The following is a 13194-nucleotide window of genomic DNA, read 5'->3' as shown; positions in this document are numbered from 1 at the left end:
AAGCTTTTAGTGTTATGATCCAGCTGATGATTCTGCTGGGTGGTCAGGTCTCTGAGTGGAGCCCTGAGTCGATAGATTGTAACTTTTATTTTTTGTTCAAAGACATGGTTGAATAGAGTTGCAGGACTGCCGATTAACTTTTAACAAAAGAATAAAACCTTTATTAAAAAAGAAAAAAAAAAAATTGGGCGGAGAAATGGCAGATGGAATTTAATCCAGATAAATGCAAAGTGATGCATTTTGGAAGAACTAACGTAGGGGGGAGTTATACAATAAATGGCAGAGCCCTCAAGAGTATAGAAACACAGAGGGACCTAGGTGTGCAAGTCCACAAATCCTTGAAGGTGGCAGCACAGGTGGAGAAGGTGGTGAAGAAGGCATATGGTATGCTTGCCTTTATAGGACGGGGTATAGAGTATAAAAGCTGGAGTCTGATGTTGCAGCTGTATAGAAAGCTGGTTAGGCCACATTTGGAGTACTGCGTCCAGTTCTGGTCGCCGCACCACCAGAAGGATGTGGAGGCTTTAGAGAGAGTGCAGAGAAGGTTTACCAGGATTTTGCCTGGTATGGAGGGTCTTAGCTATGAGGAGAGATTGGGTAAACTGGGCTTGTTCTCCCTGGAAAGACGGAGAATGAGGGGAGACCTAATAGAGGTGTACAAAATTATGAAGGGTATAGATAGGGTGAACAGTGGGAAGCTTTTTCCTAGGTCGGAGGTGACGATCATAAGGGGTCACGGGCTCAAGGTGAGAGGGGCGAGATATAACTCAGATATCAGAGGGTCGTTTTTTTACACAGAGTGGTGGGGGCCTGGAATGCGCTGCCAAATAGGGTGGTGGAGGCAGACACGCTGGCATCGTTTAAGATTTACCTGGATAGTCACATGAGCAGTCTGGGAATAGAGGGATACAAATGAATGGTCTAGTTGGACCAATGAGCGGCACAGGCTTGGAGGGCCGAAGGGCCTGTTTCCTGTGCTGTACTGTTCTTTGTTCTAATCATAATATACTGCTCCTTCACCCCATCTGTATCTTTACAGATGTGCACAGATTTATAAGGGTTAGCCAAGCTACCAAAATATATCTTGTACACTGATGTTCTCAGTAAGCACACAGTCCATGCATATATTTTGCCTATATTTTACCATATAGGCAAAATATGATCAAATACACCATACTCTGAAACCAAGTGACAGATGCCACTCAATACAACTTCTGTGAATTTCTCTTCAAATCCCCCAGATACTTGTCTCACGGTGAGCCAATTGGTCTCATTAGATTTCCACATGAGTACTTCCAAACTCCACTCTTGAAAAAACATGCCTTGGAATCTTATCCCAAACAACGTTTTTATCTTGGATGTCTTCATCAAAGATCCACTTCCAGGTTTTCAATCTTTCCTTTCAGTTTTCCTCTGCCTTGGATTTGCGCATGCATTAAAGCTTCCACACACACTCTCCAGTACCCAGCCATGTCAAAGAACACATGATATATTAAGATGTCATCAAATTATTGATTTACCTCGGATGTCTGGGTTCTCACCTAGCTGACTTTAAGTCTAGTTCTCTTTAACTCGGAGCACTTCCTCTGCTTTTCACTTGAATTCTCCTGAACAGGACCTTGTTTCACTACTTTTTCCTTTAATTCAACTGTCTTCCTGTGACATACTTTTTGTCCCAAATTCCGAGTTTCTTGGACTTTCTTTTGTTCTCTTAGGAAGTCTGCTTTCTGCAGCTCCGTGGTCCTGCCCAGCTTCTCTTGGGTCCAGTTTAAAAACTAATTCAAAATTTCTGTCTGTCCTCGGGCGGTTCCTGGTTGCTAAACGACATTCTAGTTTTTCTTTACACTCTGTTTACTTTCACATTGTAAACCATCATTACCATACAAGCATCTAAACTAAACTTACATCTTTAACTCTTTAAAATACAAAAACCCAAAATTAAACATCCTTAAAGCTACATCCTATTTCTAGTAGCCACAAATACAAATATAAATTATTTAAAACTACCTCTGTTTCCTGACATTAAACGCGTGTGGGCAGCACGGTGGCACAGTGGTTTGCACTGCTGCCTCACAGCGCCAAGGATACGGGTTCGATTCCCAGCTTGGGTCACTATCTGTGTGGAGTCTGCATGTTCTCCTCGTGCCTGCATGGGTTTTCTCCAGATGCTCCAGTTTCCTCCCACAGTCTGAAAGCCGTGCTGGTTAGATGCATCGGCCATGCTAAATTCTCCCTCAGTGTACCCGAACAGGGGCCGGAGTGTGGTGTCTAGGGTATTTTCAAGTAACCTCATTGCAGTGTTAATGTAAGCCTACTTGTGACATTAATAAATAAACTTAAAAATAATTGGGAATAAAATTAACAGTCAATTGGACAAATGTGGATTAGTTATCAAAAGCCAGGACAAATTTGTTACGGGCAAATTGTGTTCAACTAAATTGCTAAAGTTTTAAAATCAGGCAACAGAAGGGGTTGATGAGTGTAACATGGTTGATATAGTGCTCATGGACTTCCAGAAGATATTTGATAAAGTGCCTCACAGCAGACTTGTGAGCAAAGCCGGAGCTCATGGAATCAAAGTGATGGTAACAACATTCAATTGAAGTTGGTTGAGAGTCAGGAAACAGTTAGCAGTGGTTAATAGTTGTCTTTGGACTGGACAATGATATGCACTGGGCTTCCCCAGGGGGTCAGTATTAGGACCACTGCTTTTTTTGATATGTATTAATTTATACTTTTGGTGTGCAGGGCACAGTTTCAAAAATTTGCAAATGACGCATGACTTGGAAATAGTGTGAACTCTGAAGAGGATAGTGATAGACTTCAAGGGAATGTAGATTAGTGGAATAGGTGGAGAAGTGGCATTTAACAAAGATAACAAAGACACCTATGTCAAACTCCTATTTATTGACCACAGCTCAGCCTTCAACACCATTATTCCTATGAAACTCATCTCCAAACTCTGTGGTCTGGGGCTCGGCTCCTCCCTCTGCGACTGGATCCTGAACTTCCTAACTTACAGACCACAATCAGTAAAGATAGGCAACACCACCTCCACGATCATCCTCAACACCAGTGCCCCACAAGGCTGTGTACTCAGCCCCCTACTATACTCCTTATACACCTATGACTGTGTGGCCAAATTCGCCTCCAACTTGATTTTCAAGTTTGCTGATGGCACCACCGTAGTGGGTTGGATCTCAAACAATGATGAGATGGAGTACAGGAATGAGATAGAGAATTTGGTAAACTGGTGCGGCAACAATAATTTCTCCCTCAATATCAGCAAAACGAAGGAGATAGTCATTGACTTCAGAAAGCGTAGTGGAGAACATGACTCTCTCTACATCAATGGGGATGAAGTAGAAATCGTCGAGAGCTTCAGGTGTTTAGGTGTCCAGATCACCAACAACCTGTCCTGGTCCCCCCATGCCGACACTATAGTTAAGAAAGCCCACCAACGCCTCTACTTTCTCAGAAGACTAAGGAAATTTGGCATGTCAGCTACAACTCTCACCAACGTTTACAGATGCACCATAGAAAGCATTATTTCTGGTTGTACCATAGCTTGGTATGGCTCCTGCTCTGCCCAAGACCGCAAGGAACTACAAAGGGTCGTGAATGAAGCCCAGTTCAACACGCAAACCAGCCTCCTATTCATTGACTCTGTCTACACTTCCCAATACAGTGGAAAAGCAACCAGCATTATTAAGGATCCCACGCACCCCAGACATACACTCTTTCACCTTCTTCCGTCAGGAAAAAGATACAAAAGTCTGAGGTCACGTACCAGCCGACTCAAGAACAACTTCTTCCCTGCTGCCGTCAGACTTTTGAATGGATCTACCTTGCACTAAGTTGATCTTTCTCTACACTATAGCTATGACTGTAACACTACATTCTGCACTGTCTCCTTCTTTATGTACAGTATGCTTTGTATAGCATGCAAGAGACAATGTTTTTTATTATATTCTAATACATATCACAATAAATCAAATCATTTAATAAATTACAGTTTCTGAGGCATCTCCTTTTCAGTATTGTGGAGAAAGTCTTTGCTCGCGGTCATTTGGCCACATTGTGGACCCTGGTATTGTGCATCCATTCTGTGTCTTAATGTGACTTCAGAGCTGGCAGATTGTCAACTGACTTGATCATCTCACTTTGGCAGTGCTGTGAACAATCAGACAACACTGCCTTCATTGACCTCACTAAGACTTTCAATCTCATTAGTAGAGATAGACCAGGTCTTTCTCCTCACTGCCTTGAAGATGCCCCAACAGTCATGCTGTGGTGCAGCCAGATGCCAGGTCCTTTAGTCAATGTTATCAAAGCCCATGACTTAAATAAACCCCCTTGTCAATCTCTACTGTGCTGTTGAATTTCTCTGGGGTGTTCCAGTTCTCCTGTTTTTGGTGTTGATAACTTTGATGGAAGCTTAATGAAAATCCAGGATAAATGGTGTACACAACTGTTGGCTATTTGTGCCATTTTCCCGAGAAGTTCCCTTTGATCAGGTGTAGCTATCTCCCTTCAACTATTGTCTGCCATCTTCCAATAGCTTTATAATGGCATGACAGAAACATTAAATGCTCATTGATAATTGAATGTTTATTTTGCTTATTTGTAGGTTTTGCAAAATAATTTGCAGAGTTGTCTAAACCAATCATGGGTGGCACGGCAGCGCAATGCTTAGCGCTGCCTCACAGTGCCAGGGACAAGGGTTCAATTCTGGCCTCGGGTGACTGTGTGGAGTTTGCACATTCTCCCCGTGTCTGCGTTGGTTTCCTCTGGGTGCTCCAGTTTTCTCCCACAGTGCGGATTAGATGTGTGGGTTAGGTTGATTGGCCATGCTAAATTGCCCCTAAGTGTCAGGGGGATTAGCAAGGTAAATACGTGGGATTGCGGAAATAGGGCCCGGATGGGATTCTTGTCGGTACATGCTCAATGGGCCAAATGACTTCCTTCTGCACTTTAGGAATTTTATGAATCTCTCCAAAGCAGTGGAAATTGTGCGGCATATTTTAATAATTTAACTTATTCATGCTCTTGTCAATGGCTCTGATGCTTGTGACCTCAATAGCATAATTGCACCTATCATCTATTAAAAATGGTGAATAGTTTCAGGATTACCATGATATTGTTTGGGGGGTGGAGGGGGGGGGTGGAAATAATCTAACGTGACCAATTGAGAACAATGGGACAGTGGTTAAAGTTATGAAAGAATCCCAAATTGCACTTTAAGTATTCTTCAGGTACTCTTGTAACAGAAATGTTGTGGCCAAAACCTCTTTGACACAGGGATATTGAATGGATAATACTCTTAAAGCAAGCTGTGGGGTCTAAATTTGATAGCTGACAATTCAGAGGAAAAAGCAGCTTGCCAAAACAAATACACATGTCTGTGCTTTGTAAAAGGCAGTCACATAGAAGAGTGATACTTGACTGCTCAAATACTGTCTGCTAGAATAATATTGACTTGCAAGGAAACATGAGCCAACATGGAAGGCTGAGTCAATGCAGAGGAAACCAATCATTTTGATCACAAACAGAAACTCCAATGGCATTTGTGCTGAAGTCGACCAACAATGAGAAGTGATGTAGTGAATAAGCTAGAGCTGATAGGGCACAGCATTAATCAGAGCTTCGTCACCAGGATTATAAAGCGGAGGTTGATCCCCCCCCTCTGAGAACTAACACCGAAACACCCAAAGAGGAGTACCTTGCCTTATAATCTGTAAAAAGTGAGTGTGAAGTGGTGTGACCGGCTCTTCAGCAACCCCTAGTGGTTAAATACAAAATAAATCCCTGACACTCTCTCTAAAATCAACATGTAACAATTTATTTATCTAACTTTAAATAGATAAAAGTGAGCAAATTAACTAAACTATTAACAAACCGAATAAATCCCTTCTATCTATTCCCGAATAAAACAAGATTCTAATGGAGTACAGTAAATACAATTCCCACTCATTAACAAAAATAGAATTTATTCACTCTCTAAATTGTAACCAGCTTTTGTGTCTTTCGGAATATCCTGGGCCTTCTCTGTTGATTCTTCTGTATGGACCTTCTTTCTTCTTTGGTACCTTATCTTGATGACGCTTTCTCTAAGACATAGATGAAGCTATGAGAGCCAGCGATTCTCTCTCGAGAGCTAAGAGCTCTGGCAGGTGGCAGTTGCTCTCTCTCTTTGTCCCACTGCCCCATTCTTTTATACTCGTGATGACATATCAATATTTCCCACAGTAGGATTGATCCTAGGTTCTCAAAACCATCAGACTTAAGTGCCTGATTCAAATTGATTGGCTAAATTCAAAAGCCTGTTGTCTTGGTAAAACTGCTGCTTGGCCTTTCGATACTAATGTTTTAGTTTGGGCTCTCTGTGTACTTGCATTTAAAAAAAATCTCTACGCACAGAAAAAGCACCACCTTTAAAAGGGACCATGCAGTCTATAGTTACCCAACTTCGCAACATCAGTATTTAAGTAGTCCCCGACAAAGGGAGCTGCCACACTGTAAAGAAATATGGAAGCAGTTCCAGATCGGATGACTCAGATGCTCCTCTTCCATCTAGATTATTCAGAATGAGGTGAGAACCAGCTGCTGGTGGCTGCATCTGAAAAAGGTTAGCAAAAAGTTGCCAATTGAAACGACTTGTCTTCAAGTGCATTGGCTATTTAGTAACCAGTGGAATGAAAATTCTATATCACGGAAGCAAATAGCTCCAAAAACATAGCACAAATCCTTAGGGCTCAGTTGCCAAGCAGTGCCTCCTCCTCTCGTTTCTTTTTGCTCTCCCTTCTCTAAGTTCATCTTGTCCACGTGATCCACCTCCTGCTCTCTGGACACTATTCTTGCTGATCACCCAACTTCTCTTGGCCCCAGTGTTGACTGATATAAACAGTTCCCTCTTCTCTGGTACTATCTGCCACCCTTGCAAATCTGCCATCATCACCTCAACCCCTTGACTCTTCTGACCTTGTGAACCACAACTCTATCTCCAACTTTCTTTCCTCTCAAATTCTTGAACATGTCCTCTCCCAGATCTGTACCCATTTTCCCCACAACTCTATACTTGATCCTTTCCAATCTGGTATCTGTCTCTGCCGCAGTATTGAAACAATACTTTATCCAGATCACAAGTAGCGTTATTTTCTGTAACTGTGCTTCATTGCCCCTCCTCATCCTCCTGAACCTGTCTACTGTTTTTGACATGATTTATCATATCATCCTCCTCCAACATGTTTCCTATGCTGTCCAGCTGAGTGAGACTAAGCTTCCTTGGTTCCACTCTTGTCTATTTTGTCATATGCAGAATATCTCCTGCCATGGTTTATCTTTTCGAGATGCTCCCACGTTGTTATCTCTCGAGATCCCATGCATATTTCATCCTCCACCCCATCCTTTCATTTTCTATCTATATAATGCTCATCACTAACATCATCTCAAAGACACAGGGATAAATTCTTCGACCTCACCCACAGCTGTGATTCTCCAGTTCCACCTCAGTGAACGCGGATTTGTCTGAGCTCCAAGTTCTCCGTTTTCACTGGCAGCGGTGATGGGGCGTGAATAGCTGGAGAATTCTGGCCACAACATCAGCTCCCATATGTACACTGACCCAAGTGCAATCTAGCCATCACCTCTCGAGCTCTCCACTGCCTTTAATTTGTCACACTGTTGTTGGCTATCAATCTTAGATGAATGGAAATTTCCTCCCACTAGATATTGGGAAGACAGAAACCATTGTCTTTGGCTCCTGCCACAATCTGTTTCCTTGCTACTAATTCCATCCTCAACCGTAGACTTTGCCTGAATTTATTATGAAGGATTTTCACATTTTATTATTAAGGTGGTAAAGCTCTGATGCATCGGTGCACATTGATGGATTAGATTATATGGATTGCATTGTAATGCTCGGGTAGTGCACTAGAAAGCTTTAGATTGGCTAAGAGGGAGTTGAAGAGCGAGCTTAGAAGGGCTAAAAGGGGACATGAGAAGACTTTGGCGGATAGGGTTAAAGAGAATCCTAAGGCGTTCTATAGGTATGTCAAGAACAGAAGGTTGGTTAGGGCAAGTTTAGGGCCAGTTATAGATGGCAGAGGGAAGTTATGTGTGGGACCGGAGGAGATTGGTGAAGCATTGAACCAATATTTCTCTTCGGTGTTCACGCAAGGGGACATGAATATAGCTGAGGAGGACACTGGGTTGCAAGGGAGTAGAATAGACAGTATTACAGTTGATAAGGAGGATGTGCAGGATATTCTGGAGGGTCTGAAAATAGATAAATCCCCTGGTCCGGATGGGATTTATCCAAGGATTCTCTGGGAGGCAAGAGAAGTGATTGCAGAGCCTCTGGCTCTGATCTTCAGGTCGTCGTTGGCCTCTGGTATAGTACCAGAAGATTGGAGGTTAGCGAATGTTGTCCCATTGTTTAAGAAGGGGAACAGAGACTTCCCCGGGAATTATAGACCGGTGAGTCTCACTTCTGTTGTCGGCAAGATGTTGGAAAAAATTATAAGGGATAGGATTTATAGTTATTTGGAGAGTAATGAATTGATAGGTGATAGTCAGCATGGTTTTGTGGCAGGTAGGTCGTGCCTTACTAACCTTATTGAGTTTTTTGAGAAAGTGACCAAGGAGGTGGATGGGGGCAAGGCAGTGGACGTGGTATATATGGATTTTAGTAAGGCGTTTGATAAGGTTCACCATGGTAGGCTTCTGCAGAAAATGCAGATGTATGGGATTGGGGGTGATCTAGGAAATTGGATCAGGAATTGGCTAGCGGATAGGAAACAGAGGGTGGTGGTTGATAGTAAATATTCATCATGGAGTGCGGTTACAAGTGGTGTACCTCAGGGATCTGTTTTGGGGCCACTGCTGTTTGTAATATTTATTAATGATCTGGATGAGGGTATAGTTGGGTGGATTAGCAAATTTGCTGATGACACCAAAGTCGGTGGTGTGGTAGACAGTGAGGAAGGGTGTCGTAGTTTGCAGGAAGACTTAGACAGGTTGCAAAGTTGGGCCGAGAGGTGGCGGATGGAGTTTAATGCGGAGAAGTGTGAGGTAATTCACTTTGGTAGGAATAACAGATGTGTTGAGTATAGGGCTAACGGGAGGACTTTGAATAGTGTGGAGGAGCAGAGGGATCTAGGTGTATGTGTGCATAGATCCCTGAAAGTTGGGAATCAAGTAGATAAGGTTGTTAAGAAGGCATATGGTGTCTTGGCGTTTATTGGTAGGGGGATTGAATTTAGGAGTCGTAGCGTTATGTTGCAACTGTACACAACTCTGGTGCGGCCGCACTTGGAGTACTGTGTGCAGTTCTGGTCCCCACATTACAGGAAGGATGTGGAGGCTTTGGAGAGGGTGCAGAGGAGGTTTACCAGGATGTTGCCTGGTATGGAGGGGAGATCCTATGAGGAGAGGCTGAGGGATTTGGGATTGTTTTCGCTGGAAAGGCGGCGGCTAAGAGGGGATCTTATTGAAACATATAAGATGATTAGAGGTTTAGATAGGGTGGATAGTGATAGCCTTTTTCCTCTGATGGAGAAATCCAGCACGAGGGGGCATGGCTTTAAATTGAGGGGGGGTAGTTATAGAACCGATGTCAGGGGTAGGTTCTTTACCCAGAGGGTGGTGAGGGATTGGAATGCCCTGCCAGCATCAGTAGTAAATGCGCCTAGTTTGGGGGCGTTTAAGAGATCCGTAGATAGGTTCATGGACGAAAAGAAATTGGTTTAGGTTGGAGGGTCACAGTTTTTTTTTTTAACTGGTCGGTGCAACATCGTGGGCCGAAGGGCCTGTTCTGCGCTGTAATGTTCTATGTTCTATGTTCTATGAGCTCAAATTGCACTTGGCCCAATCTAATTACTAGTGACAAGACTGAAAAAGGTTATTCAGTCCCATTTTGATGCAGTTTTTCAAATGATAGAAGGGGAATAAAAATATCATCAAGAATATTGTGGACTGGTATTCAACAGGAGTACAGCATTGCAGTCACTACCAAATTTGAGTGAATGTGATATTGCTGCTAATTTCTGGTGACTTGAATAATCTCCATCCTTAACTTTAATTCTTTTCTTGTTAGTTCAAGTCTATATTTTGTAAACAATGGCACTTACAGTTTCCCAAAGCTGGTATGGCACCTGGAAGTAGGAAGTGTTCAGTTGTCCAAATATGCTTCAATTTGAAGAGAACTTATTTTGCGCAGCGTGTTTTAATGATATGGAAAGCGCAGCATTAAAAGGGCAGGAGAAGGAGAATCAAGGTTGAAAAGGGAATTGAATTTGGGAAAAATATTTGCAGAGCTATGAAGAACAGGATGGTGGACTGATTGGATATGTCTTTCAAAGAGATGGCACGATCACAGTGGGCCAAAAGGTCATCTGCTGCGCTGTAAAATTCTATGACACTAATAGTTCAGTTAACTCTTGAGCTTGCTGGAACCACCGGGTCTTTTTTGTCCCATTTTTCAAATTAATTATTTAAAAATTGGTTGCTGCTACATTATCTTCAAGTTGGGCTGTTTTCTTGCATAAAACAATTACAATTGAGGTTTTTTCAGTGTGATACCGAACAGAAATGGATAGTTATTAATGAGTGCCACATGTACTCATTAGCAATGATTCCAAGCAGAACTTTATCTTATCTTTTGCTTTTAGTTGTGATAGGGCTGGAATTCTGAACATCATTGGGCAAAATGTATATCAAATGATTGATTTAGTATGATTTGTACAATATAATGAATGTGAGCACCTGATGTTTATTTAAATGCTGAAGAATAACGTTAAGTTAACTTTAATGATATTCTACTAATTCTAAAAATTCACAATCCAGTTTTAATAAGCGAAAAATAGTTTTATCAATGGAAGATCTGATATTTAAATGAATAGTACTATTATTTCATGGCTAATGATCGACTTTTCTCCCACCTCAAGGGAAAAACAGAAAGCTGAAGCCAAGGACAGGAGAGTTTTAGAGATTCTTCAAGTGAAAGATGACAAGTTACAAGAACTTGATCAGGTTAGAACACTGAAGTGTCTGTTCCATGTTTGAATGACCACTGGATGCACACCTGTACTTCAAAGAAATCTACTGATTGTCCATTAAATAGTGTGAAACATTTTTGTTTTGGATGGTATATAGAGTTGCTGTTCTTGGATGTTTCACTCTGAAAAGTCTAAGTTTTTGGGCTTTTAGCCTTGACAGCTATCGAGTGATTTGGACCCAAGCAGGTGGATGACAAGTACAGCAATTTTCCCTTTCAGTCAGATACTTACATTTTACTGACATTTACTGCGATACAGTTTTATGCTAATAAAAAATAAAAATAACGGGTGTGAAATGTCGCTGGACGTTTGTTACCTTTCATATTTTGCATGATGTTAACCCAACAGTGTTGATAAATAAAAGATTCCATCAATTGCCATGTTTCTCAGATGCAGCTGAGCACATGGCTTGATATTACCACAGCAAAGCATTGCCAGAGCTGCTTCATGAACTTGCATCCACATAGAATCTGTGTCAAATATCTTGGAGCCTTGAAACACAGGTGCTTTGTGGCTGGACTTGGAGGCTCTTGTCTTTAATAAATAATAAAGGAGTATAGTGAATAAAGGGGATGAGCTCAGAGCGTGGATCGATGCCTGGAAGTGTGATGTGGCGGCCATTACAGAGACTTGGATGTCTCAGGGACAGGACTGGATACTACAGGTGCCCGGATTCTGATGTTTCAGGAAGGACAGGGAGGGAGGCAAGAGATGGGGTGGAGTGGCACTGCTGATCAGGGATAGTGTCACAGCTGTAGAGAAGGTGTATGCTGTGGAGGGATTGTCTACAGAGTCTGTGTGGGTGGATGTTCGGAGTGGGAAGGGGTCGATCACTTTGCTGGGAGTTTTCTATAGGCCACCCAATAGTAACAGGGAGGTGGAGGAGCAGATAGGGAAACAGATCCTGGAGAGATGCAGTAATAGCAGAGTTGTTGTGATGGGAGACTTTAATTTCCCAAACATAGATTGGAATATCCCTAGGGTAAGGGGATTGGATGGGGAGGAGTTCATTAGGTGTGTTCAGGAGGGTTTCCTGACACAGCATGTGGACAAGCCTACAAGAGGAGAGGCTGTACTTGATCTGATACTGACCAATGAACCTGGACAGGTGTCAGATCTCTCGGTGGGAGAGCATCTTGGGGATAGCGATCATAACTCTATCTCCTTTATGCTTGCATTGGAAAAAGAGAGGATCAGGCAAGCTAGGAAAGCGTTTATCTGGAGTAAGGGGAAATATGAAGACATAAGGCAGCAAATTAGATGTGTAAATTGGAAGGAGGTATTCTCAGGGAAATGTACTGAAGAGAGGTGGCAGTTTTTCAAGGAATGTCTGTCTAGAGTTCTACAGGACAACGTTCCGAGCAGACAGGGAGGTATTGGTAGGTTAAAGGAACCGTGGTGCACGAAAGCTGTGCGGGACCTAGTCGAGAAGAAAAGGAAAGCATACAAAAGGTTCAGAGAGCTTGGCGAAGATAGGGATCTAGATGAGTATACGGCTTGTAGGAAGGGACTAAAGAAGGAAATTAGGAGGGCCAGAAGGTGTCACGACAAGGCCTTGGTAAGTAGGATTAAGGAAAACCCTAAGGCGTTCTGTAAATATGTAAGAGTAAAAGGATGAGACGTTGAAGGATTAGGGCCTATAAAAGGTGAAGGTGGGAAAGTCTGTACGGAACTAGTAGAAATAGCAGAGGTGCTTAATGAGTATTTTGCCTCGGTTTTCGCAGAGGAGAAGGACATGGGTGGATGTACTATGGGCTTGCGGTGGACTGAAAAGATTGAGTATGTGGACTTTAACAAAGAGGTTGTGCTGGAATCTTTGAATGGCATCAAGATAGATAAGTCGCCGGGTCCGGATGGGATGTACCCCAGGTTACTGTGGGAGGCGAGGGAAGAGATTGCAGAGCCTCTGGCGATGATCTTTGCGTCGTCGATGGAGACGGGAGAGGTGCTGGAGGATTGCGGATGTGGTTCCTATTTTCAAGAAGGGGAATAGGGATAGCCCAGGAAATTACCGACCAGTGAGTCTAACCTCAGTGGTTGGTAAGCTGATGGAGAAGATTCTGAAGGACAAGATTTATGAGCATTTAGAGAGATTTAGTATGCTCAAGAATACTCAGCATAGCTTTGTCAAAGGCTG

At 42.7% G+C, this 13194-nt stretch overlaps 1 protein-coding gene across 1 annotated transcript in view; it reads left to right on the top strand.

The window, feature by feature from the left end:
• The window catches only part of cntln (centlein, centrosomal protein), a 420736-nt gene that overhangs the window by 61435 nt on the left and 346107 nt on the right, over positions 1-13194 (top strand). Inside the window, exon 4 of the mRNA XM_078215313.1 lies at positions 10947-11031. Within this exon, the coding sequence (XP_078071439.1) occupies positions 10947-11031 (85 nt within the window). The remainder of the gene's footprint in view (positions 1-10946; positions 11032-13194) is intronic.

Source organism: Mustelus asterias, chromosome 6 (assembly GCF_964213995.1).
Source record: "Mustelus asterias chromosome 6, sMusAst1.hap1.1, whole genome shotgun sequence".
In the NCBI taxonomy this organism is placed as follows: Eukaryota; Metazoa; Chordata; class Chondrichthyes; order Carcharhiniformes; family Triakidae; genus Mustelus; species Mustelus asterias.
Note: the sequence above shows the minus strand (reverse complement) of the source record. Positions and strands in the feature narration are given on the sequence as shown.